The sequence below is a fragment of the Trichoderma citrinoviride genome (genome assembly GCF_003025115.1).
Source record: "Trichoderma citrinoviride strain TUCIM 6016 unplaced genomic scaffold BBK36scaffold_11, whole genome shotgun sequence".
Taxonomy (NCBI): Eukaryota; Fungi; Ascomycota; class Sordariomycetes; order Hypocreales; family Hypocreaceae; genus Trichoderma; species Trichoderma citrinoviride.
In genome coordinates this window covers 1,291,990-1,312,972 of record NW_020194719.1, presented here as the reverse complement: position 1 = coordinate 1,312,972, position 20,983 = coordinate 1,291,990, and the positions used below count along the sequence as shown (strand labels likewise).

General features: G+C 56.0%; 7 protein-coding genes and 1 non-coding gene across 8 annotated transcripts; 4 read left to right on the top strand and 4 right to left on the bottom strand.

Moving 5' to 3' along the window:
* Nucleotides 1-224: 224 nt before the first annotated feature.
* On the bottom strand, nt 225-1,064 carry BBK36DRAFT_1124330 (hypothetical protein; the record flags this gene model as incomplete). The annotated part of the gene is made up of 1 exon (XM_024891154.1): nt 225-1,064. The coding sequence occupies one exon, from the start codon at nt 1,062-1,064 to the stop codon at nt 225-227; it is 840 nt and encodes a 279-aa protein (XP_024747732.1).
* Nucleotides 1,065-2,183: 1,119 nt separating this feature from the next.
* BBK36DRAFT_t137 lies at nt 2,184-2,280 on the bottom strand. The gene has a single exon. It is a non-coding gene; the product is annotated as a tRNA-Val (tRNA).
* Nucleotides 2,281-2,684: 404 nt separating this feature from the next.
* BBK36DRAFT_1179426 (BCNT-domain-containing protein) lies at nt 2,685-3,708 on the bottom strand (the record flags this gene model as incomplete). Its single annotated transcript, XM_024896173.1, has 2 exons — nt 2,685-3,327; nt 3,389-3,708. 2 exons carry the CDS (start codon nt 3,706-3,708, stop codon nt 2,685-2,687), a joined length of 963 nt encoding a protein of 320 aa, XP_024747731.1.
* Nucleotides 3,709-4,087: 379 nt separating this feature from the next.
* BBK36DRAFT_1136106 (WD40 repeat-like protein) lies at nt 4,088-5,650 on the top strand (the record flags this gene model as incomplete). Its single annotated transcript, XM_024892867.1, has 1 exon — nt 4,088-5,650. A coding segment is annotated over one exon (1,563 nt), but the record flags the coding sequence as incomplete, so codon positions are not given.
* A 1,038-nt stretch (nt 5,651-6,688) lies between these two features.
* Nucleotides 6,689-11,166, top strand: BBK36DRAFT_1124184 (hypothetical protein; the record flags this gene model as incomplete). The annotated part of the gene is made up of 3 exons (XM_024891140.1): nt 6,689-6,781; nt 6,894-10,898; nt 10,963-11,166. The coding sequence occupies 3 exons, from the start codon at nt 6,689-6,691 to the stop codon at nt 11,164-11,166; spliced, it is 4,302 nt and encodes a 1,433-aa protein (XP_024747729.1).
* An 870-nt stretch (nt 11,167-12,036) lies between these two features.
* On the top strand, nt 12,037-13,935 carry BBK36DRAFT_1207690 (hypothetical protein; the record flags this gene model as incomplete). Its single annotated transcript, XM_024897428.1, has 5 exons — nt 12,037-12,159; nt 12,313-12,368; nt 12,581-12,738; nt 12,868-13,691; nt 13,784-13,935. Exons 2-5 carry the CDS (start codon nt 12,327-12,329, stop codon nt 13,933-13,935), a joined length of 1,176 nt encoding a protein of 391 aa, XP_024747728.1. The 5' UTR covers nt 12,037-12,159; nt 12,313-12,326.
* Nucleotides 13,936-14,195: 260 nt separating this feature from the next.
* BBK36DRAFT_1124408 (tyrosine phosphatase-like protein) lies at nt 14,196-15,048 on the bottom strand (the record flags this gene model as incomplete). Its single annotated transcript, XM_024891164.1, has 3 exons — nt 14,196-14,284; nt 14,361-14,729; nt 14,814-15,048. The coding sequence occupies 3 exons, from the start codon at nt 15,046-15,048 to the stop codon at nt 14,196-14,198; spliced, it is 693 nt and encodes a 230-aa protein (XP_024747727.1).
* A 3,074-nt stretch (nt 15,049-18,122) lies between these two features.
* Nucleotides 18,123-20,983, top strand: BBK36DRAFT_1133596 (hypothetical protein; the record flags this gene model as incomplete). The annotated part of the gene is made up of 4 exons (XM_024892105.1): nt 18,123-18,508; nt 18,576-20,208; nt 20,284-20,485; nt 20,555-20,983. The coding sequence occupies 4 exons, from the start codon at nt 18,123-18,125 to the stop codon at nt 20,842-20,844; spliced, it is 2,511 nt and encodes an 836-aa protein (XP_024747726.1). The 3' UTR covers nt 20,845-20,983.

Here is a 20,983-nt window from a genome sequence, read left to right as displayed (position 1 = left end):
ATGGATACGGGCGTTTTTGAACAATTGCTAGGCAAGATAAGATACCCCGGGAGGTTTATTGGTTCATTGAAGGCTTATTTTAAGGCGCCGCGAATCTAGCATGCAATATAGGAATCTTGAAATTCTTTTCCCCGACCCCCCTATTATACTCTGACCCATGTGCCCTCAATGCCTCGCAGGTGCTGGCTCTCTCACAGTCTGGTAGATCCCTCTGATAGAACTCGTCACATTCGGCCAAACGATTGGTCCGACAGTCGCTGCACAATGGTATCCTCCATCATGTGCACCGTCTCTTCAGAAGCCCGCTCGAACCAAGTCCTGAAGCCAGGGGGGACCACTTCGCCGCTGCCCACGCGCCGGGTAAACCGCGACGGCATCTCGACGTTCTCGAGTGAGGCGACGACAATGCCCGACTTTGTATTGTAGTAGGTAAACATGGGCGATGCCGCCTCGGGCCGCCGCCACCTTCTGCCGACTGCGCCGTCCTGGACCTCGAAGCCGTCGTTGATGCAGGGGTCGTTGTTGCAGTACTTGATGCCGCCCGGGTTGCCAAAGTTGATGAGGAGCTGGCGGACGCCCTGCTGCTGCGTGCCGTTGCGCTGCGGCTGCTGGAGGCGCTTGGCGAAGAGGTCCAGCTGGCTGCGCTGCTTACACTGCTCCGCCTCTGGGACACACCTCGAGACGTGGTGAGGCTCGGGGGCCGCTGGTGGGAGGGGAGCGTCGTCGAAGGAGACCGAGAGGGGGTAGGTGTTGCAGGCGCTGAAGCAATTGCCACGGTGACCCGTCTTGTTGAGGCCGGCGTTGCCGCAGAGGTCGTTGGTGAGGCAGCTGCCGGAGATGGAGGTCTTGTTGGAGGATTGGCCGTAGCTGCTGGGGGCGAAGGTGAAGGTGAATGTCTGTGAGAATGATGGCTTCGCGCAGCGGACGGCCCAGCACATGTTTTTGCAGATCTCGGGCATCTCGTCGCAGAGGAAGGTGATGTCTGGGGGGCGGGCGAGGATGGTCGTGGCGAGGAGGCTGAGCAGGAGGAAGAATGAGGTTGTTGCGGCTGTTGAGTAGGCCATTGTGTCGAGCTGGCTTGTTGAAACGTCAAGGTAATACGGGCTGAGTTGATTATAGGTAAGGCAGGTTTAGGCAATAGGTAGAGATATCTGTGAAGATGATGGTGGTGGAGTGTTGAGCTTGAAGGTGGTTGGAAATGAGAGGTGATGATACAATCGGCCGGCCTTTCTCTGCCAATTTATCAAAAATCCTCGGTCATATAAGAGAGCATACGTTCTAAAAATGGAAGGAAATGTCCATCTTGTGTCTTGTGCCATCCGAGAAGGAGACGTTGGAGTGGCACCTTCCTGCCCAACAGATGATATGACGATATAGATGCTCCTACATCAGGGCCCCGACATTCAATATCATCTTTTCTCGTGGACCAACACAGCATCTACTTAAAGGTAACACACTTTATGCTTGTCTTTCTAATAGTTAGGTACGAAGCAGTATCTGAGGAAATCCTGGATTATTTCGTACGTCCCGAGGACTCATTCGAAGCATTAACGAACCATCTATTGACATGACATCAACATTCTTCCACATCTTTTACCGGATGCTTCACGGCAGATGCGTAGTACAACGATGGATACATCAATCAGGCAATCCGATTGCATGGTCACACGGAAGAGTAACTTCAGACCGTTACACACTGGCGACGGCACGTCCGGTTACCTCGATGCGGTGTTTGCAGCGGACGAGCCAAATCAGCTCCGGCGGCAATGCCTTCTAGAACGGAAGCTGCAAGTCGTACAATTACAATTCTCGGTAGATACTAGCTCAGAGGCAAAAAGACAGTCATTCCGAAGTTATTATTGCCCGGTATACAGCGATTCTCAATTTATTGTTGAGATGCAGTTGTGTAATACCTATTGGATCTTTACAGGTTAGCTGAGTGAACGCGTCCCAAAAAGACCTGTCGTTGAACAGAGCTACCCTATCGAGAAGACGACATGACACGGGGAGAAGAACATGTGCCTGTCAGGAAAAAAAATCAAAAGTCTTCGCCCATAGAATCAGGTGAATAGTTGTAGCTGCAAGGGGGGGAAGATAAATGAAAACATTTGCCAACTGTGACGATATCACGCGCAAAGAGCAATTATATCATCAGCACAAAAAGGACAAAAAAAGCAACTCGTTAGTCGAGCCGGGAGTCGAACCCGGGTCTGTCGCGCGCTCCGCATCTTTCAGACGAAGGATGTGAAGCGACTGTACTAACCGTTATACGACTCGACCTATGCCGGATTTGCTGATGGGAATCGGGAAAATACTACGCACTATGTAGGTTACCAGTCAGTTGAGGCAACTTGGTGCGAAGTACGAGGTTATAACATGTTAGGCCCGGCCTGTGCCACTCCACAACAACCGTGATTACAATGCCATGAGAGCCATGGCATGACTTTCGTGACATCCACTCGTAATTCCTTGCAACAACATGATCGATTAGTCTCAGGATCACTGTCATAAAAGACAGACCTTCACTCGTGAAGAACGTAGTTCCAAGGAAGAGGTAGAAAGTAGCAGGCGGAACAAGCCACCACGGTGCATTGATACGCCATTGCTGTACCTATTCCGATAATATTTTGAGAAAATCCTAAGCTGTGGTATCATTCCAAGAACGCCAACGCCGTCCGACCAGCCTACACTCGTGCCGCCACCCTTGCTTTCCTCGCCTCGACCTCCCGCAAGGCCTCGCTTCGCGCCAGAAAGTCTTGCCGCGAGGCATACGAATCCTTGGACTTGCCCGCCAGCTCCAGTTCGTCTTTGATGCCTTCCTTGTCCACGAAGCCGGCCCAATCCATGCGACTCTTCTCCACTGTATTGAGCTTCTTCGCTTGCGCTTCGTTGGCTGCCTTCATCCTGGCGGCGACACCGAGATTGAGATCTGAACGGCCGGTCATTCCCTCCACGGCCGGCTCAAAGGCAGATCGGAACGCCTTCTTGGTAAGTCTCTTGATCGGCAGGGAATCTGGTAGAGCGTCTTCGCCCTGAGAGGCTAGGTAGAGCTTGGCTTCGGCTGAGTCGCGGGGGACGAGCTTCTCTTCGGTGTGCACTCGACCGGCAAAGTTGTACGTGCGCTTGATACGGATCATGGAAGATTCGTCGTCTTTAGCAGCGGCATTGTCGGCTGTGACTGCGGCTTCAGTCCCATCCACTGCTTTGCCTTCTTCTTCCTTTTCTTGCGCTAAGGCTGAGGCTCCTCCCGCTTTCATTTCTGCCCAGATGGCATCGATATCGACCGTCACCGGCCCTGCACTCAAAGCATACTGGCGCTCCTCTTTCCTACATCGCTGTTAGCCATGTACGCTGTAATTGCTCGCAATGCTGGGGGGATAAAGCATACTCTGCTGCGCGCTGTCTCCTCGTCTTGATCAAGCCGCCTTCGCCGCCTTCATCATCCACGGCCTCGCCCTTGGCTCTGGCCCGTTTCTGTCGTTTGCGACCTTTTTCAATAATGGCCTCGTCGCCGGAATTCTCATAGTCATCTCCTCCATCAGTCTTCGCCTCATTCACCGGCCGTCGGCGTTTTCTGGCAGCTTCGTCGGGTTCATCTTCGGAATCGGAGGAGCCAGACGCAGCATCAGGCGCATCGTCCGGCGCGAAATCGGAATCTTGGGAAGACTGATATTCCTCATCCTCGTCGACTATGCGATCTGCCGGCATCGCGTCGTCCTTGTAGGCAAGCGAGCGACGATGCGGTATTGAAAAGCGATCGCGTGAATACGCGCCGGTGACCGGACTTCGGTCAAGTCCTCCTTTTCGGTGTAGGGCCAATGACGTAGTTGCTGTTCGCGTGCGCTGCAGATTATGTAATTGCTGCGCTGCCCGACATTTGGGCATTCGCGCTTCTCCGTCTTTCGCCTTGATATTCCAAGCTCCAATTACCAGAAATTCTGCAGCCACCATGGATAGCGACGACGAGGAGGCGATGAAGGCCTTTTTGCCCGCTTCATTTGGAAAACAATCCAAAGAGTTTGATGTCGCAGCCCAGATCGAACGAAGCCGAAGAAAGGTGGAATTGCCATCTGCGACGAGTGGTCGAGAACCCAAGAAGAAAGATGGCTCGGGCGGTAGCGATGATGACGACGATAGCGACGATTCCGACGAGTCAGAAGACGAAGACGAGTTTCCCGTATCACACGAGATTGTTCTAAAGACCCAAGAACGCGCCGTCACCACAGTATCTCTGGACCCTGCCGGTGGCAGATTGGCCTCTGGTTCACTGGACTGTACCATCAAGCTCCACGACTTCGCCTCAATGACCCCGACAACGCTTCGCGCATTCCGCAGCGTTGACCCCTTTATATCCAAGAGAACTGCAGCCACTTCAGAAGCCCATCCCATCCACCATATCGAATTCAACCCATTAGCGGGCAGTGCCATGCTATGCGTATGCGCTCACCCACAGGCAAGGATACTGTCACGCGACGGAGATATTTTGACAGAGTTCGTCAAGGGAGATATGTACCTTCGAGATATGCACAACACCAAGGGACACATCTCCGAAATTACGACCGGCACTTGGCATCCTACGGACAAAAACCTTTGTGTTACGGCAGGCACTGATAGCACACTGCGAATATGGGATATCAACAACAAGCGCTCTCAGAAAGACGTCATCGTGTTCAAGTCAAAGGCTGCGGGCTCAGCTGGTCGGACCAAGATGACGGCGGTTGCGTGGAAGAACTCTGCCCAAGGAAGCAGCGTGCTCATCGGCGCCGCCCTAGACGGATCGCTAGTCATGTACGGCGGCAACGGGCCCTTCACCAGGCCTGCGGGCGAGATCAAAGAGGCGCACAAAGCCCAGACCTGGACAAGCGGCATTGACATTTCCTCTGACGGCCGCATGGTTGTGACGCGAGGCGGCGACGACTTGATCAAACTCTGGGACCTTCGGAAATTCGACAAGCCCCTTGTCACGGTGTCGCACCCTTCTACGTCGGACATCTATCCAACGAGCAACATTCGTTACTCACCAAACTCCACCAGCATCATCACCGGCTCTGTCACAGGCCATCTACACATCCTAAACCCTGGCAATCTACAGCCAGAACATGTCACTCCAATCACGCCGGGATCAGCTCTGATTGCTGTGGATTGGCATCCCAAGATTAACCAGATTGTCACAGGCTCAGCGAACGCCGAGACACACGTCTTGTTCAACCCGTCCATGTCCAGCCGCGGCGCTGTTGAGGTGATGTCGCGAGCGCCCAAGAAACGGCACATTGACGACAACCCTGAGTTCACAATGGACCAGAACGTCGGCATCTCGGGCGATTCCATTGTCACGCCCGGCGCCATGCACAGCTCGCGCAAGGCTGGCGTCACGGGCACCGGCAAATCCAAGGACCCCCGGCGGCCTGAGGTGCCATTGCAGACGCCGTTTCAGAAGAGCCAGCCAGACGAACGGCACATTGCGCAGAACATTCCCCTGGCCAAGATGCTGCACGAGGATCCCCGTGAAGCGTTGCTGAAGTATGCTGACAAGGCCCAGAGCGACCCGATGTTCACCAAGGCGTGGAAAGAGACGCAGCCAGAGACGCAGTACGCGCAGCTGAGCGACGAGGAGGACGAGGGACCTGACAAGAAGCGAGCGAAGCGATGATGAGCTTGTAGTAGTAATTCCTGTACTTGAGCATGCGCTCCCTGTTTGTCCACTGTAAAAGCTATAATGACATTCTGTCGCAGGTAATGGAATGAAACTGAAATCTCTTTCATCTACCTTACCTTAATCATCTTTATTCAATGCTTCAGGAGCATTCATTCACTTACATCCAGCCCATCCTGCTACAATAACTGGCATTACTAAGAATTCCCACTCACGTGACCCGATCCGCCACTAACCCGATGCGAAAATTCTCTCCCCAGCCCCAGCCTGAGGCGTGCGCAGGCCCGTGCCCAGATGTACTGTGGCCAGCCGCGCCAGAACCGCACCAGCCATCACGCCGAATCTTGTCGGTTGTGTCTTCACCACTCCATCATCAGCCAGCGCGCGCATCCCAAAAATCGCCAGGTCCCCTCGCAAACCATCGGCGTCCATCTCCAATCCTCGCAAACCTCGTGTTTCACGCGATTTTGCACGCCGCTCACGCCTGCGGCACCCGCTCCGACGCGCCGCGCCATCCCCCGGCCACGCATTTTTTTTCTCTCTGCACCCGCTGCCGGAGCCCCCAAGGGGTCGGATCTTTTGCACCTCCAGAGCCTCGAGACTTTCCCCCACGCCCGCGTCTGCGAGCGTCGCAAGGCTGTCGTTGCCGCACCGCAGTCTCCACGGCCCGGAATCCCCAAATCCTGGCTCGTCCCGGCCTCTGGCTTTGGCCCTGAAAGCGCTTCTCACCACCCGGTGACTTTGTCCCAACGACACCACTCGCCGCGCATTGCCGTCTTGATTTTCCTGCATCAATTTTCCTTCGCCATCTTGACGCGCCATCAACGCTGTCACCCGTCGATCTTTCTTGCCTCTGCCTCGACGCTTCCCGCCCAGCCGCAACATCACCGCTAGCCTCGCACCCGCCGGGCACGACTCTCAGACACTCGCTGCTCGCTATGCCCTGTTTATAGGCGGATTATATCGAGATACATATCGGGGTGTCGACAGGTTCAATAACGGTTTCTTGGCCCAACTCCTTCACAACCCACCACCATGGCATCAGTGCAGATGCCGGGCGCGGTCCAGATGCCGGGCGCGCCAATGCCTGCTGGCGCGACCAAGCAACAGGCCGAAGAAGTCTTTCGGGTATGCACCGATACGCGCGTTGTTCTGTTTTTTTCCTTCCCTCTCTTTCTTATATCGCGTTGCTTCCCTTTCATTCTTCTGTCTGGACGCGCAGCTAACCACCCTCACATAGAAACTCAAACAAATGAAGGAACAAGGCATTCCGCCCAACGACCCCGAATATATCAAGGCCTCGCAGTTCCTGCTTAATTTCCAACAGCAACACAACATGCGACGAAACCAGCAACAGTACATCCAGGCCCAGCAACAGATGCAACAGAATGCCCAGAATGCCCAGAACAGCGCTGCTCATGCCCCCAATGGCACCCTCAACGGCGTTCAGCCCGGCCACCCGCAACAAAACATGCCCCAGACGACGCAGGCCGCCCTGCCCAACGCCGCCGGAGCGACGACTGCGGCGCCCACCCTGAATGCTCCTGCTACCGCTGCTCCCAACGTCCCTACGCCGACAGGCTCGAGCTCGTCATCGAGTCACTTTACCCAAAAGCAACTTGCCCTGCTCAGGCAGCAAATTCATGCCTTCAAGCTCCTGGGCAAAAATGCCGGTATCTCTACGCAGCTTCAGCAGGCCATATTTCAGCAGCGCATGCAGCGCCAGGCCGCCATCACGGCCTCTGCTCAGACTCCTGCTCCGGCAAAGACTCCCCAGCCCGGCTCAGATGCTGGAAAGTCTACGCCAAACGGCGTCGAGTCTACCCCTCAAGACGACTCGCTTGCGCTCCCCAAGCCCCATACCTACAAGACGGTCAAATCACCATACGGCACTAGCATGATTCGACCCTCCATCAAGTATTTCGACCATGCGCAGAGGAAGAACCGATGGTTCATCCCGGGCGTCTTCCCAACGGGTATCGATTTCGACCACCTGCGATATGAAAGAGAAGTCGTTGTCTTCAACCGCATGAGCCAGCGGTACTCGGAGCTGAAGAACTTGCCCGCAAACATTGCTCACTGGGACACCACGAAGGAGGATGTCGAGGTTGACGATTCTGTCAAGGTCAAGGCCATCATCGAGATGAAGAGCCTGGCCCTCTACGCTAAGCAGCGGGCTCTTCGCGAGAAGATTGCTCGCCAGATGATGCACTACGACAACCTGGCGATGACAACCAACCGGTCAAACTACCGCCGTATGAAGAAGCAGAATGTCCGCGAGGCTCGCATTACCGAGAAGCTTGAGAAGCAGCAGCGTGATGCCCGCGAGAACCGCGAAAAGAAGAAGCACAATGACTTCCTCCGGGCCATCTACAACCACCGCGCCGAGATCATCGAGACCGCGGTCGCGCAGAAGAACAAGTCGCACAAGCTCAGCAGACTCATGTATTCGCACCACTTCAACATTGAGAAGGAAGAACAGAAGCGCATCGAGAGGACAGCCAAGCAGCGTCTGCAGGCTCTCAAGGCCAACGACGAGGAGGCCTACCTCAAGCTGCTCGACCAGGCCAAGGACACTCGTATCACACACTTGCTCAAGCAAACCGATGGCTTCTTGCACCAGCTGGCGTCGTCGGTCAAGGCTCAACAGCGCCAAGCCGCCGAGACCTACGGCACCGACGCAGGCAATTTCGTCGATGAGGAAAGTGAACTTGACGAAGAAGACAGCGGGAAGAAGATTGACTACTACGCTGTTGCGCACCGCATCCGCGAAGAGGTTACCAAGCAGGCTAGCATCCTGGTTGGAGGCACGTTGAAGGAGTACCAAATCAAGGGTCTTCAGTGGATGATATCCCTCTACAATAACAACCTCAATGGTATCCTGGCAGACGAAATGGGTCTCGGAAAGACCATCCAGACCATCAGTCTGATTACTTACCTGATCGAGCAGAAGCAGCAGAGCGGCCCGTACCTGGTGATTGTGCCGCTGAGTACCCTTACCAACTGGAACCTCGAATTTGAGAAGTGGGCCCCGTCTGTAGCTCGCGTCGTGTACAAGGGTCCTCCCAATACCCGTAAGCTGCAGCAGGAGAAGATTCGCCAGGGCCGGTTCCAGGTGCTGCTGACGACGTACGAGTACATCATCAAGGATCGACCTATCCTCAGCAAGATCAAGTGGTTCCACATGATCATCGACGAAGGTCACCGTATGAAGAACACGCAGTCCAAGCTCAGCGCCACCATCCAGCAGTACTACACCACGCGCTTCCGACTCATTCTCACGGGTACTCCCCTCCAGAACAACCTGTCCGAGCTGTGGGCCATGCTCAACTTCGTCCTGCCAAACATCTTCAAGTCGGTCAAGACGTTTGACGAGTGGTTCAACACTCCCTTTGCCAACACCGGTGGCCAAGACAAGATGGAGCTCACAGAAGAAGAGCAGATTCTCGTCATTCGGCGTCTGCACAAGGTCCTGCGACCCTTCCTGCTGCGTCGTCTGAAGAAGGATGTGGAGAAGGACTTGCCCGACAAGACCGAAAAGGTCATCAAGTGCAAGTTCTCGGCACTGCAGTCCAAGCTTTACAAGCAGATGGTGACGCACAACAAGCTGGTTGTCAGCGACGGCAAGGGTGGCAAGACTGGTGCCCGCGGCTTGAGCAACATGATTATGCAGCTGCGAAAGCTTTGCAACCATCCGTTTGTGTTTGACATTGTCGAGAACGTCATGAACCCCCTCAACATCAGCAACGACCTGCTCTGGAGAACAGCGGGTAAATTTGAGCTGCTGGATCGTATTCTACCAAAGTACAAGGCAACCGGCCATCGCGTGTTGATGTTCTTCCAGATGACAGCCATCATGGACATCATGGAGGACTACCTCCGTTACCGCAGCTACAAGTATCTGCGTCTGGATGGTACAACCAAGTCCGACGAGCGATCTGACCTTCTCCGAGACTTCAACGCACCCAACTCGGAATACTTCTTGTTCTTGCTGTCTACCCGTGCTGGTGGTTTGGGTCTGAACTTGCAAACGGCCGACACGGTCATCATCTACGACTCTGACTGGAATCCTCATCAGGATTTGCAGGCCCAAGATCGTGCTCACCGTATCGGTCAGAAGAATGAAGTGCGAATTCTGCGTCTCATTAGCTCCAATTCGGTCGAGGAGAAGATCCTGGAACGCGCCCGATTCAAGCTGGACATGGACGGCAAAGTCATTCAAGCAGGTCGTTTCGACAACAAGTCGTCCGAGACGGATCGTGATGCCATGCTTCGAACTCTGCTGGAGACTGCCGACATGGCGGAGTCTGGTGAGCAAGAAGAAATGGAGGACGAGGAACTCAACCTGCTGCTTGCCCGTAATGATGAGGAACTTGTCACTTTCCAGAAGTTGGACGAAGAAAGACAGAAGGATCCCATCTATGGCGGTCCCAAGGGCAAGCCTCGACTGATGGCCGAAGACGAACTGCCCGATATCTACCTCAACGAAGGCAACCCCATCTCGGACGATGCCGAAGAGGTCATTCTTGGTCGTGGCGCTCGTGAACGTACCAAGGTGAAGTACGACGACGGCTTGACGGAAGAGCAGTGGTTGATGGCCGTGGATGACGATGAGGACAGCCCGGAAGCGGCCGCGGCGCGTAAGCAGGCCCGCAAAGACAAGAGGGAGGCCAACAAGCTCAGAAAGTCACTGCTGGCAAACTCAATGGATAATTCTCCATCAGCCAGTAGAGCGAGCACGGAGGAGGTTGAGACGCCAAAGAAGAGAGGCCGCAAGCCTGGCAGCAAAAACGAGAAGCGAAAGGCAGAGGAGGATAATGACGAGCCTCCTCCAAAGAAGCGACGCGGCCCTCAGGGACGACCCAGCAAGAACGCCACCCGCGAAGATTCTCGCGTGCCACCCCAGCATCGAGAAGTGCTGCAAAAGAGTTTGCGGGCACTCTACGATGGTCTGATGAACCTGGAAGTGGACGATATCGAGCCTCCGGCGGAGGACGACGAATCCGATGCCGGCAAGCGCCTCATCATCGGGCCTTTCGTTAAGCTGCCACCCAAGCGCGACTACGCCGACTACTACGTGATCATCCAAAACCCCATCTGCATGAACCACATTCACACGCGGATCAAGAAGGAGGAGTACAACTGTCTAAGCGATCTTCGCAAAGACTTTGAGCTGCTGATACGCAACTGCCAAACCTACAACGAAGATGGTAGCATCCTGTATCAGGATGCGAAGACGATGGAGGTAAGTAACATACGGAACTCAGTTTCACATTTGTTGCAAGTCATAGGCTAATTGTCCGAAATAGGAATTCTTCAACCAAAAGTATCAAGAAGAGCTGGACGCACATCCGGAGCTTCTTGAGCTGGAAGAGGGCGGCAAGGCAGGCTCAGCAGCGCCTTCAGGCAATGGAAACACTCCACAGCCAAGCGGCACGCGCATCAAGATCATTTCCAGCGCAGCGCGAGAAGCCAACGGGGCTCGCTCTGCCGCCCAAAGCGACGAAGATTGAGAGACACGACGAGATTGATGATGGGCACCCTCCGCTTCTTTCACGACCGAGAGCAGGGGGGCCGCCCGCTCACGACGAAATTGGGGGAAATCGACATGGTGCCGGCGGGATGATAATCGGAAAGAAAGAAAAAAGGGAAAAAAAAAGTTGCCGCACCATGACGAGCAAAGACAACCCCCGACGATATGCCCCGCAAGTGGCTTGTTTGATCATGTATTCTGCGGCGTTGGAGGATCGGCGTTATATCGTGTGTAACCCAGGGAAGGGCGAGGAAAGGTCCAGCCAGGCAGGCCAAAAATACCAACAGTGTACGAGACGAAGGCGAGAGGGAGAGGACGGACGGCTGATGCACCTGGGCGGCACATTTGGATGATCAAAGGGCTATCTTTCTTTTAATTCTTTGCTTTCTTTTTCGTCTTTTTGTTCCTTTCTATCGAGTTTGGAAGGGAAGGGTTGGAGGAGGGGATGGAGCCGGGAGAGCATAGCGACGGTATGTCTTGCAGTCGTTCGTGTCTCTTGCTGGCTTGGTTTCTTGCAGGCTGTGCATGTCTAGACAAAGTAGTAAAATGTATTTTTAATAGACGTTGATACAGACGCAACGGAGATGAGCTGCGGGTGCTTGATTGTAGGTAGTTGACCACATGTGACGGCGATGCTAGCGACAAGTATCACCAAACCTTCACATGCTCACATGCTAAGAGGTTCACCAGCAGCACAGCACAGGACAGGACAGTATAAAAGCCGCCCGTACCTCCGCTAGGACTCAATTCCACTGTGCCTGCCTGCCCAATTGCCGCCAGCGACAAACGCCATCTGCCGCCAGCTTCGCCACCCAAAGCTGGAGCTGGAGCCTCGACCAGCACTTAATACCCCATTTGTCCAGCCCAAAAGCGGGCACCCGATGCGTCCAATCGATGCCCAGTGACGCGACCATGGAATTCTGACAGAGAACCCTCCAAAAAAAGAAGAGGGCAAGCAGATAAGCAGCAGCAACAGGACAGAACAGACTGGCCAAAAAAGACCGACAATCCTCTCTCTCGCTCTCTCTCTCTTTCTCTTCCCACCGAGCTGCTGGCGGGTTGGCCCCTCGTCGTGGGAAAATATACATAGAACGGACATAAGGCTCTTCTGTGTTGGAGCTTCCTCCAGATGACGGCAAGATGAGGAAGACGCTCATTTTGTGTTTTATCCATGGGTTCAAGGTATGTCTTTGACTTTGATTGTTGTTGCGATCTGGTTGTTGGAGGTTGTCGTACTGCCTGTCTCCCCCCACCGCCTGTCACGGGCCCTTTGGTGGGCGATTGAATATGCGGGTGGCGACGGCTACCGACAAGCTGGGGATCGGCCTCACGAATTGAAAGCAATCAGGGGATGGGCTTGCTAACCAATTGTCTGCTTTCTACGGCGATCATAGGGGGGCGAATCTACGTTTGGAGACAACTACTCGTTCGTCGAAGACCTGCGCACGGCCGTCTCGCAGGCGCTGCCCGGCATCGCGGTCAAGGTGCTGGTGTATCCCAAGTATGAGACGAGGGGCGACTTGGGGGATGCTGTGAGCAAGTTCCGCGGCTGGTGAGTTTGACGACGCTTGTTAGTTTCTACGATTGATGGCTGCTTGCAGCAGCTCCTCGACAGCTTATAGCTAGGAGGCGATATAGAATGGTCACGTTCGCTGGGCTGACAGGAGAAATGGTACAACAGGCTGGAGAACAAGGTCATCGACTATGAGGTGGCCATGGGCACGCCCTCACCAACGGTTGAGCCCTCGGTGCGCACGATCCTCATCGGCCACTCCATGGGCGGCATCGTCGCCGCCGAGACGGTCATGGGGCTGGCGTCCGACAAGCCCATCTATACGGAAGACGGCATCGACAAGTCCGGCGGCGGCCCCACGTTCAACCACCTCATGTTCCCTCGCATCCAGGGCGTCCTGGCCTTTGACACCCCGTACCTGGGCATTGCCCCCGGCGTGGTCGCGTACGGCGCCGAGGGCCACTACCAGACGGCGCAGTCGGCCCTGTCGTCGCTGAGCTCGCTGTGGCGGATGGCGGGCGGCGGCGGCGACGACGCCAGCGCGGCCGCCTCGGCCGCCTCGGCGCTGACCAAGACGACGCCGGCCAAGAACGACGAGGGCGGCGGCTGGGGCTGGGGCAAGATCGCCATGTTCGGAGCCGCGGCGGGAGCCATGGCGGCGGGCGGCGCGGCGGCGTGGATGAACCGCGAGCACATCTCGACCGGCTGGACGTGGGTGTCGTCGCACCTCGAGTTCGTGGGCTGCCTCGCCCGGCCCGAGGCCCTCAAGCAGCGCGTCGCCTACATGGCCAAGCTGAGCTCGGAGCTGGACGTCGGCTTCGCCAACCTGTACACCCGGCTGGGCAAGGGGGCGGAGAGCAAGACGGTCAGCATGGTGGGCACGGTGCTGGGCAAGGACAGGACGTTTTGCGTCGTGCCGACCAAAGGGCCCGCGGGGAAGTGGATCGAGGCTGTGAATGATGCCGTGGCGGACGAGACGACGGCGCATATCAGTATGTTTGCCCCTTTTCCCTGAACCCCCTACCTTTTCTTCTCTGGTTTGAGCCGATTTTTGATGAGATGCTAATGATGCTATGACAATTAGGCATGTTTGAAGCCAAGAAGAACCCGGCGTACGAGAAGCTGCTGGGGGATTCGGCGGGCTTGATTGCGGCGTGGGTGAACAAGGGCTGGCCGGAAGCGATCCGTGAAACGAGGTCTAGGTCTCAGTATTCTCAGCAGAAGCAGCTTAGGTGAAGGCGTCACGCAACAGATACAGGTGATGATGGATTGGATCAGGTCGGGGGAGATGGTTGAATTGTATATTTTAGGATTAGCATTATTACAGTCTTTATAGACACGCCGTTTCTTTGTTCTTCGTGATTACGTCTGTCGGTTATATCCCATAGCAATTACTCCAATCAGATATAGTATGTAGATATGAAAAAGTCCTAATTCAAGTGTGTTAAGCTTGCTTTCCTGCTCTTTTGTAGTATATGATATATCGTTTACCGGGTCTATTGCGTCGCTTTCTCGTCCTTTGCCTTCAAGCTTCGCATGACCTTTCTTCGCTGGGCCATCATGTGCGTGTAGAGGATATAAGCGCCTGCAAGGGCCCCCCTTGTCAGCAACTATAGCAAGCAAAGGGAAAGGAAAGGAAGAAGACTGCATATACTACTCACCCGGAACATAGATGGCCAAAATGGCATACAGCGCATACGGCAGCAAAGCTCGCGGATAGCTCTTCTCGGCGGCGGCGGGCCCGACGGCGGCGAGGAAGACGAGGGAGCACTCGCTGAGGATGCCGACGGGGTAGAGGACGAAGAAGGTGTTGTAGCGCAGCCAGGTGAGGAGGCGCGGGGTGAAGCCGGAGAGGAAGAGGGCGAAGTAGGAGTAGCGGATGACCTCGGTGACGGACCAGGCGACGAGCATGGAGGAGTAGGTGGGCGACTCGATGGCGAGGTAGGGGTAGAGGTGGACGACGCCCCAGACGAGGAGGAAGCGGGAGGAGACTTGCATGAGGGTTGTGAGGAGGGGGGCGCGGACGATGCCTGTTCGGTTGCACGTATATATTGTTAGCAAAACCGAAGAATCGACGTGTTTCGTGGTTTGTTTGTCGTTGTATATGGACGTACCGAAGAGGGAGTGGATGATTTCCATGGCGGCGGCGGTTTGCGTCCATTTTGTAAACTCGCCGGTGGTGAGGTAGACGATGCTGGGCCCGGACTCGAAGAGCGTCAGGACGGTCGACTGGAGGACGAGGCCCCATGCGACGGCGGAGAGGGCATTGTAGGCGATGAGGTAGGCGTTCTTGACGGGGGACGACGGAGGGGCAGGCTTTTGGGGCGCTGCCATCGTGGAGGGAGGCATGGCTGAGTTGTCGGGAGGAGGAGGAGGGGGCAATCGATGTGTGCTTCGCGTTGAATTGGGTCGGGTTGTTAGAAGGAAGAGAGGACGGGAGAAGTTGGCGATGATGGAGATTTTGGTGGTTGGATTTTCTGGGTGGGAGGATCCCTGTTGTGTTGGGGATTTAGGATGGAGGGGTTGTTTTGGGCGCCGGATTTGCAGGGACGTTGAAACAGGCGGGATGCGCTGATGCAGCTGCTGGGAGCAGTTTGATTCCTTCGAACCAATTTCTATCTCTCTTTACGTTTTTCCTGGTCAATTGGTTTCTAATTGCATGGAGATCTACGTGTTGGGAATTGAATCAAGAGAGTCTACATTTACTTGTAATGCGAAAGCCTCGGGAGCTCGTCAATGCAAGCTGCGACACATATGCCGCTAGGCTGGATTAGGTAGTATACTGGAGTTTGAGACGAAGTTGAGATGAATCCGAGGTGATGTCAGGCTCAGACGTAGACCGACTGAGAGCCAACTCACTTTTTCCCTTCAGAAACCTACGTTATTAGGTACGGTAGGTATCACCTAATTTTCCATTTCCGCGGCTTCTTCTAGATCAGAGTGAGTGACTCTAACTGCCCCGGTTGCCAACAGGACAAGGCCTTTATCTTCCGTACGAACACGGATTGTTTAGACTTCTGCAGCACCTTATGCGGTGCCACCACCATCGTGGGCATCATGCCACTTTGAGCGTGCCGTGTTCTCTCTGCTTCTGTCTCTTCTTCTCCACGGCAATTGTACTGCATTCACGGCCTCTTTCACTTACCTATGCGGTCAAGTATCTCCTAGAAACTGGTATCCTCATCAATGAAGCACTGAATCTGCCTGCTAACGTACCCCATGTCCATCCTATGTTTCGGACAGAAACGTCCAGCGTACCTCCCGCCAGAGCCCTGTTACTTGGCGGGCTGATGTGACTTTGGGCCCCCCTCGGAGCTCGTAGATGTACGGATATGACAGTCTCGATGGCGTTTGCTCACAGTCATGAACAACGCAGCATGTGAACCGAACTGCGTGCGAATGGCGCATCGGTCAAGTTCAACGTTCGTACCGGTACTTTCCACGTCCTTCTGGATGGCTGCAGGGCGCGCGCTGCAGAGCCTAAAGCGCCGCGCAAGTTGACAACAGCGCATTGCAGTGACTGGAGTGCAGCAGCAGCAGCCGGCAGGTCAGCACGCGAGGGCCACGCTGGACGAACACGCGGCAGCTGGAGGTGGCCGTGCAGACACCCAGAGTACAGATACGAACTCGAGTCGGCCAGAAGGTGCAATGGCATTCGAACACAGCAAGTTGAGGCCATCAGGGACCATCAAAGCATCACATCCATGGATCATTATCCGTTCAAGATTACAGGCGTAGTGACCCCGTATGGCGGCCCGTTGTAGCGCTCAACTCCCCTGAAGCTCGCCAGCTACCGGTACCTTACAGTGGCAGCAGCGGCAAGAGTGAACAAGGGCGGGCTCACCCGGACTCCAAACAAAAAGTGGCGGTAGCGCTCCATGATCCGCCGCCCACCACAGCCAAAAGGCCAAAAGGCAAACCTGCGCAGAGCAAAGCCTCGCCAACCGCCTCCACCGTCGCCTCGTCCTCCCTTTCACTCCTCCTCCCACGCTTCTCACTCTCTTTTCCCCCTTCTTCTTTTCTTCCTTCAAGCTTCTGTCTTCCTCGTTTCCCCTCGGCCCATTGCGAGGCTCTCGTAGCAGCGGCCAGCTGGACGACATTCGACCCAGACCCTCTCCTTTCGACTCTGGGCCTCTTCTTCTTCAGCTTCTTCTTCTTCTTCTTCTTCTCTGCCCTGTTCTACCCCCCATTTCCGCCAATCCTCCAGCTCTCCGGGTCTCCAGTCTCCAGCACGCAAGGTAAGCCTCTCCGGGGCCTCTTTTTTTTTGGTCGTGCTCCCGCCTCGTTTTTTTCCCCACCGAAGCAGCGCCGCCTTTCGACCCTTTTTTTTCCCTGGTCGGTATTTGAACCTTGGAGCTGTCACGATTCGCCCTCCGCTTCCTTGTGCCTTGTGTGCTTGCTCTTCTTTTCTGTCTTTCCCCCCCATTGCCCGCTGTGCCTCTGCAGCTTCTCCCGCTCGCCTCGCTGCAGCTGCTCCCACTGCACTGATCCTCCCTCCGCCTGGCCAATCCGCCGCTTGTCCAACTACAAGCTGTTCTGTTTGCGCCTCGGCCTCTCACCCGTCGATACTCGTGGTCTCTGCTCTGCGAGCGCCTCCACACGACGATACCCACGCTAATACTTGTCTTGTGCGGCTCAGGAGCGAGCGCTGGCGACAAGCAACCTCCTTCGACGCCTTTCTCTTTCCCTCCTCGCTCTTTTCCTCCCAAGGTACTCCATCCTGCCTCTCCTTAATCCTCCTCCTCCTCCTCCTGCTGCTGCTGCTGCTGCTGTCTCCTCCGCAACGAGCCCCTCCGACTTGCCCGGCCCGGTGGCCTGCTCGAGTCACACACAAGCCATTTTCCTATCACCATCACGAGGCTCGTCTGGCTTCATCTACTAGCATCTCAGACACTTCCCCCCCTTTGACACCGCTTCGTGTCCGGAGCCTGTCGGCAATCTCCAGTTGCTCCCGCGTGGTAGAGTCACCTTTCTGTCTTCTTGTGTTGGCCCTCATTGGCTCCATTGGCCGCACTGCCACTTTTTTTTCCCTTTTCTTGTTTCCCGTTCTCGCAAGCTTCCAATGCGCTTTCACAGCCATTCGTCCTCCAAACACGCACGTGTCATGGTGCTAACAAATGCCTTCTGCCAGGCCGGAGAATAGCTAGAGGAACAGTCCTCAGCAGCCCGCATTTGCCCCAGCGTCAGACCCCGACACACACGCGAGTCCGCTCACGGCAAGCCTTGCTGCCAATTCGACAGGGGGGTCGCATTTGTGTCGATTGAACAAACCGATCTGAGAAGTTGCGCCAAAGGCAAGCTTCGCAATGCCTACACAGCCGAGAAGAGACGCTCAGCAGGGTGGGGGCAGCTCATCCAAGGCAGATGGAAAGATGAATGGTAAGCTGCTATCATCGTGGCTTATGCTTGCTTTCTGCTAAACCATGTTCTCAGGCAATCGATCTGGTTTCCGGACGGACACGGCAATTTCCAACGGTCGCTTCGGTGGCCAGAGAGTTCTGCAGCCGTGGGTTCCTGACAAGAACGATACCTTTGACGGGTCGTTGGAAAAGACCTCCTCTTCTGGTGCTCCATGGGACCAGTTCGCTGAGAACGAGAGGCTTTTTGGCCTCAAGACCGACTATGACGAGAACATTTATACCACTGCCATCAACAAGGATCACCCGCAATACCGAGAGAGAATTGCGGCTGCGGAGAAAAAGGCCAGAGAGATTGAACGTAGTGCTGCCATGACTGCCCACGTAGCCGAGGAGCGTGTTATGGACTACTCTGGCGGCAAGGACCGTACTGACGATAACGAGGAAGACAAGTGAGTGTTGGGCTCCGGACAGCCGTCGTCGGTCTGCCGAGCAACTGTGGGCTAATCTCCTCTACAGATACAGTGGCGTCCGCCGCCAAGACTTCCCGCCTCTGGCATCCGGACGCGAGAATCGGTATATGCCTCCGGCAAAGCGCGCACCAGCTGGACAGACCACAGTCAGGGGCGCACCAGTGGACCCGGCAATCATATCTTCACAGATTAAAGCTGCGCCAAAGAAGCAGCAATCGTCGCAGGCCGGCGAAGCACCCAAAGTTGCCGAAGCGTCAAAGGCCGCCGAGTCATCAAAAGCTTCCGCTTCCGAGGCTCTCAAGAACGGAACTCAGGCCAAGCGCGAAACTCAAAAGCCAGCAGATGCTCAACCTTCAAACTCAACAAACTCCTCAACCGCCAAGGCTGCGGGAAAGGATAACTCGTCGACTGCTCCGGCTCCAGCTTCCTCTGCTCCAGCACCAGCCCCAACAAAAGAAACTACCCGGTCAGCCGAGCCAGAGAAACAGGGTATAAATGGACGGGCTACCGCCCTTGGATCTACCTCTCGTCCTGTCACCCAGATCCCCCCAAATGCTCCCAGCGCAACGCTGACTGTCGAGCGCGACGTTTTGGTATCTTTCAAGAACTTCGCTACCCAGCAGCGCCTCAATGCCGAGAAAGCTAGAAGCAACAAGGCAAAGGCGGACAAGGAAGTGAAGTTGACGGAGCTCAAAAAGTTCGCCAACGACTTCAAGTTGTCGACGCCGGTGCCCTCGGATCTCGTGTCCATCATCGCCAAGGATCCTGCTAAGCAGCGAGAGATCCAGGCGAAAGCGATGAAGGACGCTGAGGAGATGGCGGCCAAGGCTAAGGACGTTGCCGCCCAGGCTAAGAAGGAGGTCGTCGCGCCCAAGGACGTGGCTCAGCCCAAGCGTGCGTCTCCCTCGACCACGACGTCTGCTGCGACCGAGGCTCGACCTGCGCGAGGGGCTCTTGGTCTCCAGGCCACACCCCCCAACGGCGGGCCTGGCCGTCATGCAGGATCTCGCCAGCAGTTCCCCCAGCAGCAGTACCACGCACAGGGCTATAGGAACGGCCGCGTAGGTCCTCAGCATGCTCCACAGCCGCATTCCAACTCTAACACGCTCGCGCAGCGCATTCGGAACGTGGAGCAGCAGAGGTTCTCGCAGCCTCCCGCCGCGCATCAGCATGCTGTCGGTCCCGAGATTCGTGCTCCGCCGACGGGTCCCGCTAATGGCGCCGACTACTCTCGGCGACATAGCGGCCATCCCGGAGCCAAGCTGAACCCAAACAGCAACGAGTTCAGGCCCAGCCCGTTCGCGCCGACCTTCAACCCCAACGGCCACCCCAGCGCCACGTCCAGCCCCCGGTCAGCCGTCAACCATGTTTCCGACGTCGCCGCCGCTCCCGCCGCCTCAGCCCAGCCTCAGGGGCAGCTCATCCGACGCAAGACCAAGGCTGTCGACCCCAGCAAGTGTTGCATCTTGGCGCACATCAAGACCATTGCGCCACCCCAGGGCCGCAACTGGGACGACAACGGCGGCCTGCGGCCAGCCTACGACACGCTTCCCACCTGGCGCCAGCTGCAGGATGATGAAAAGCCCGACTCCACCATGCATCTCACTTACAAGGAGCTCTTTGAACGACAGCCGTTCGCCGCTACTCCCTCGATGCCGACGCCCAACCCGGCCCATGTCGTGCCTCAGCTGGCCCACCAGCATCAGCTCCCGTTCCACCTCCAGCACGGCGCACATAACATGATGCCGCGACAGTCTCCGCATATGCCCCCCATGCAGATGCACACGCCGCAGCACGGACCTCTGCCTCACCAGCCCTATGGCGGTGACGACCACCGGATGATGCACTCCAATTCCGCCCAGTCCTTCGCCTCTCCTCGCATGGGACAGCTGCCCGTGGCGTACCAGCAAGTCAACCCTGGAGCACAGGTTCCATACGGGCAACCGGTCTACATTGGTGCTGGCAACCCTCAGCTTGGGCAGTTTAGGAGCTATTCCAACAACCCGCACTACGTCCCGCCACAAGGACAGATGGGAGCCCCAATGATGATGCAGCCGCAGTTCATGGCCGGGCCTCAGGGGATGATGGCTCCGCCCATGATGTACGGCACGCACCATCCGCAGTTCATGCCTCCCGCTGGCCCGCCGCAGCAGGTGCCGGCGGCCAACGGATACCCCAGCCCCGGGCGACCAGCCGCGCCGATGATGGTTCATCAGGGTTCTCAGCAAAGTCATAACATGTACGCCATGAGCCCCAACATCCAATACAACCAGCCGGCATACGGTCCGGCACAAGGCGGTGCACCGAGTCAGTAAGACCCTTTGGAGAGTTCTGGAGCGGAGGCAAGATTCCTGGGGCTGACATTTGCAGTGTCTAACACGCGATCTTACACCGGACCTGGGCCGCAACATTTCTCGCCCAACCCCCAGCAAGTGCCGCACCACTACAGCCCGC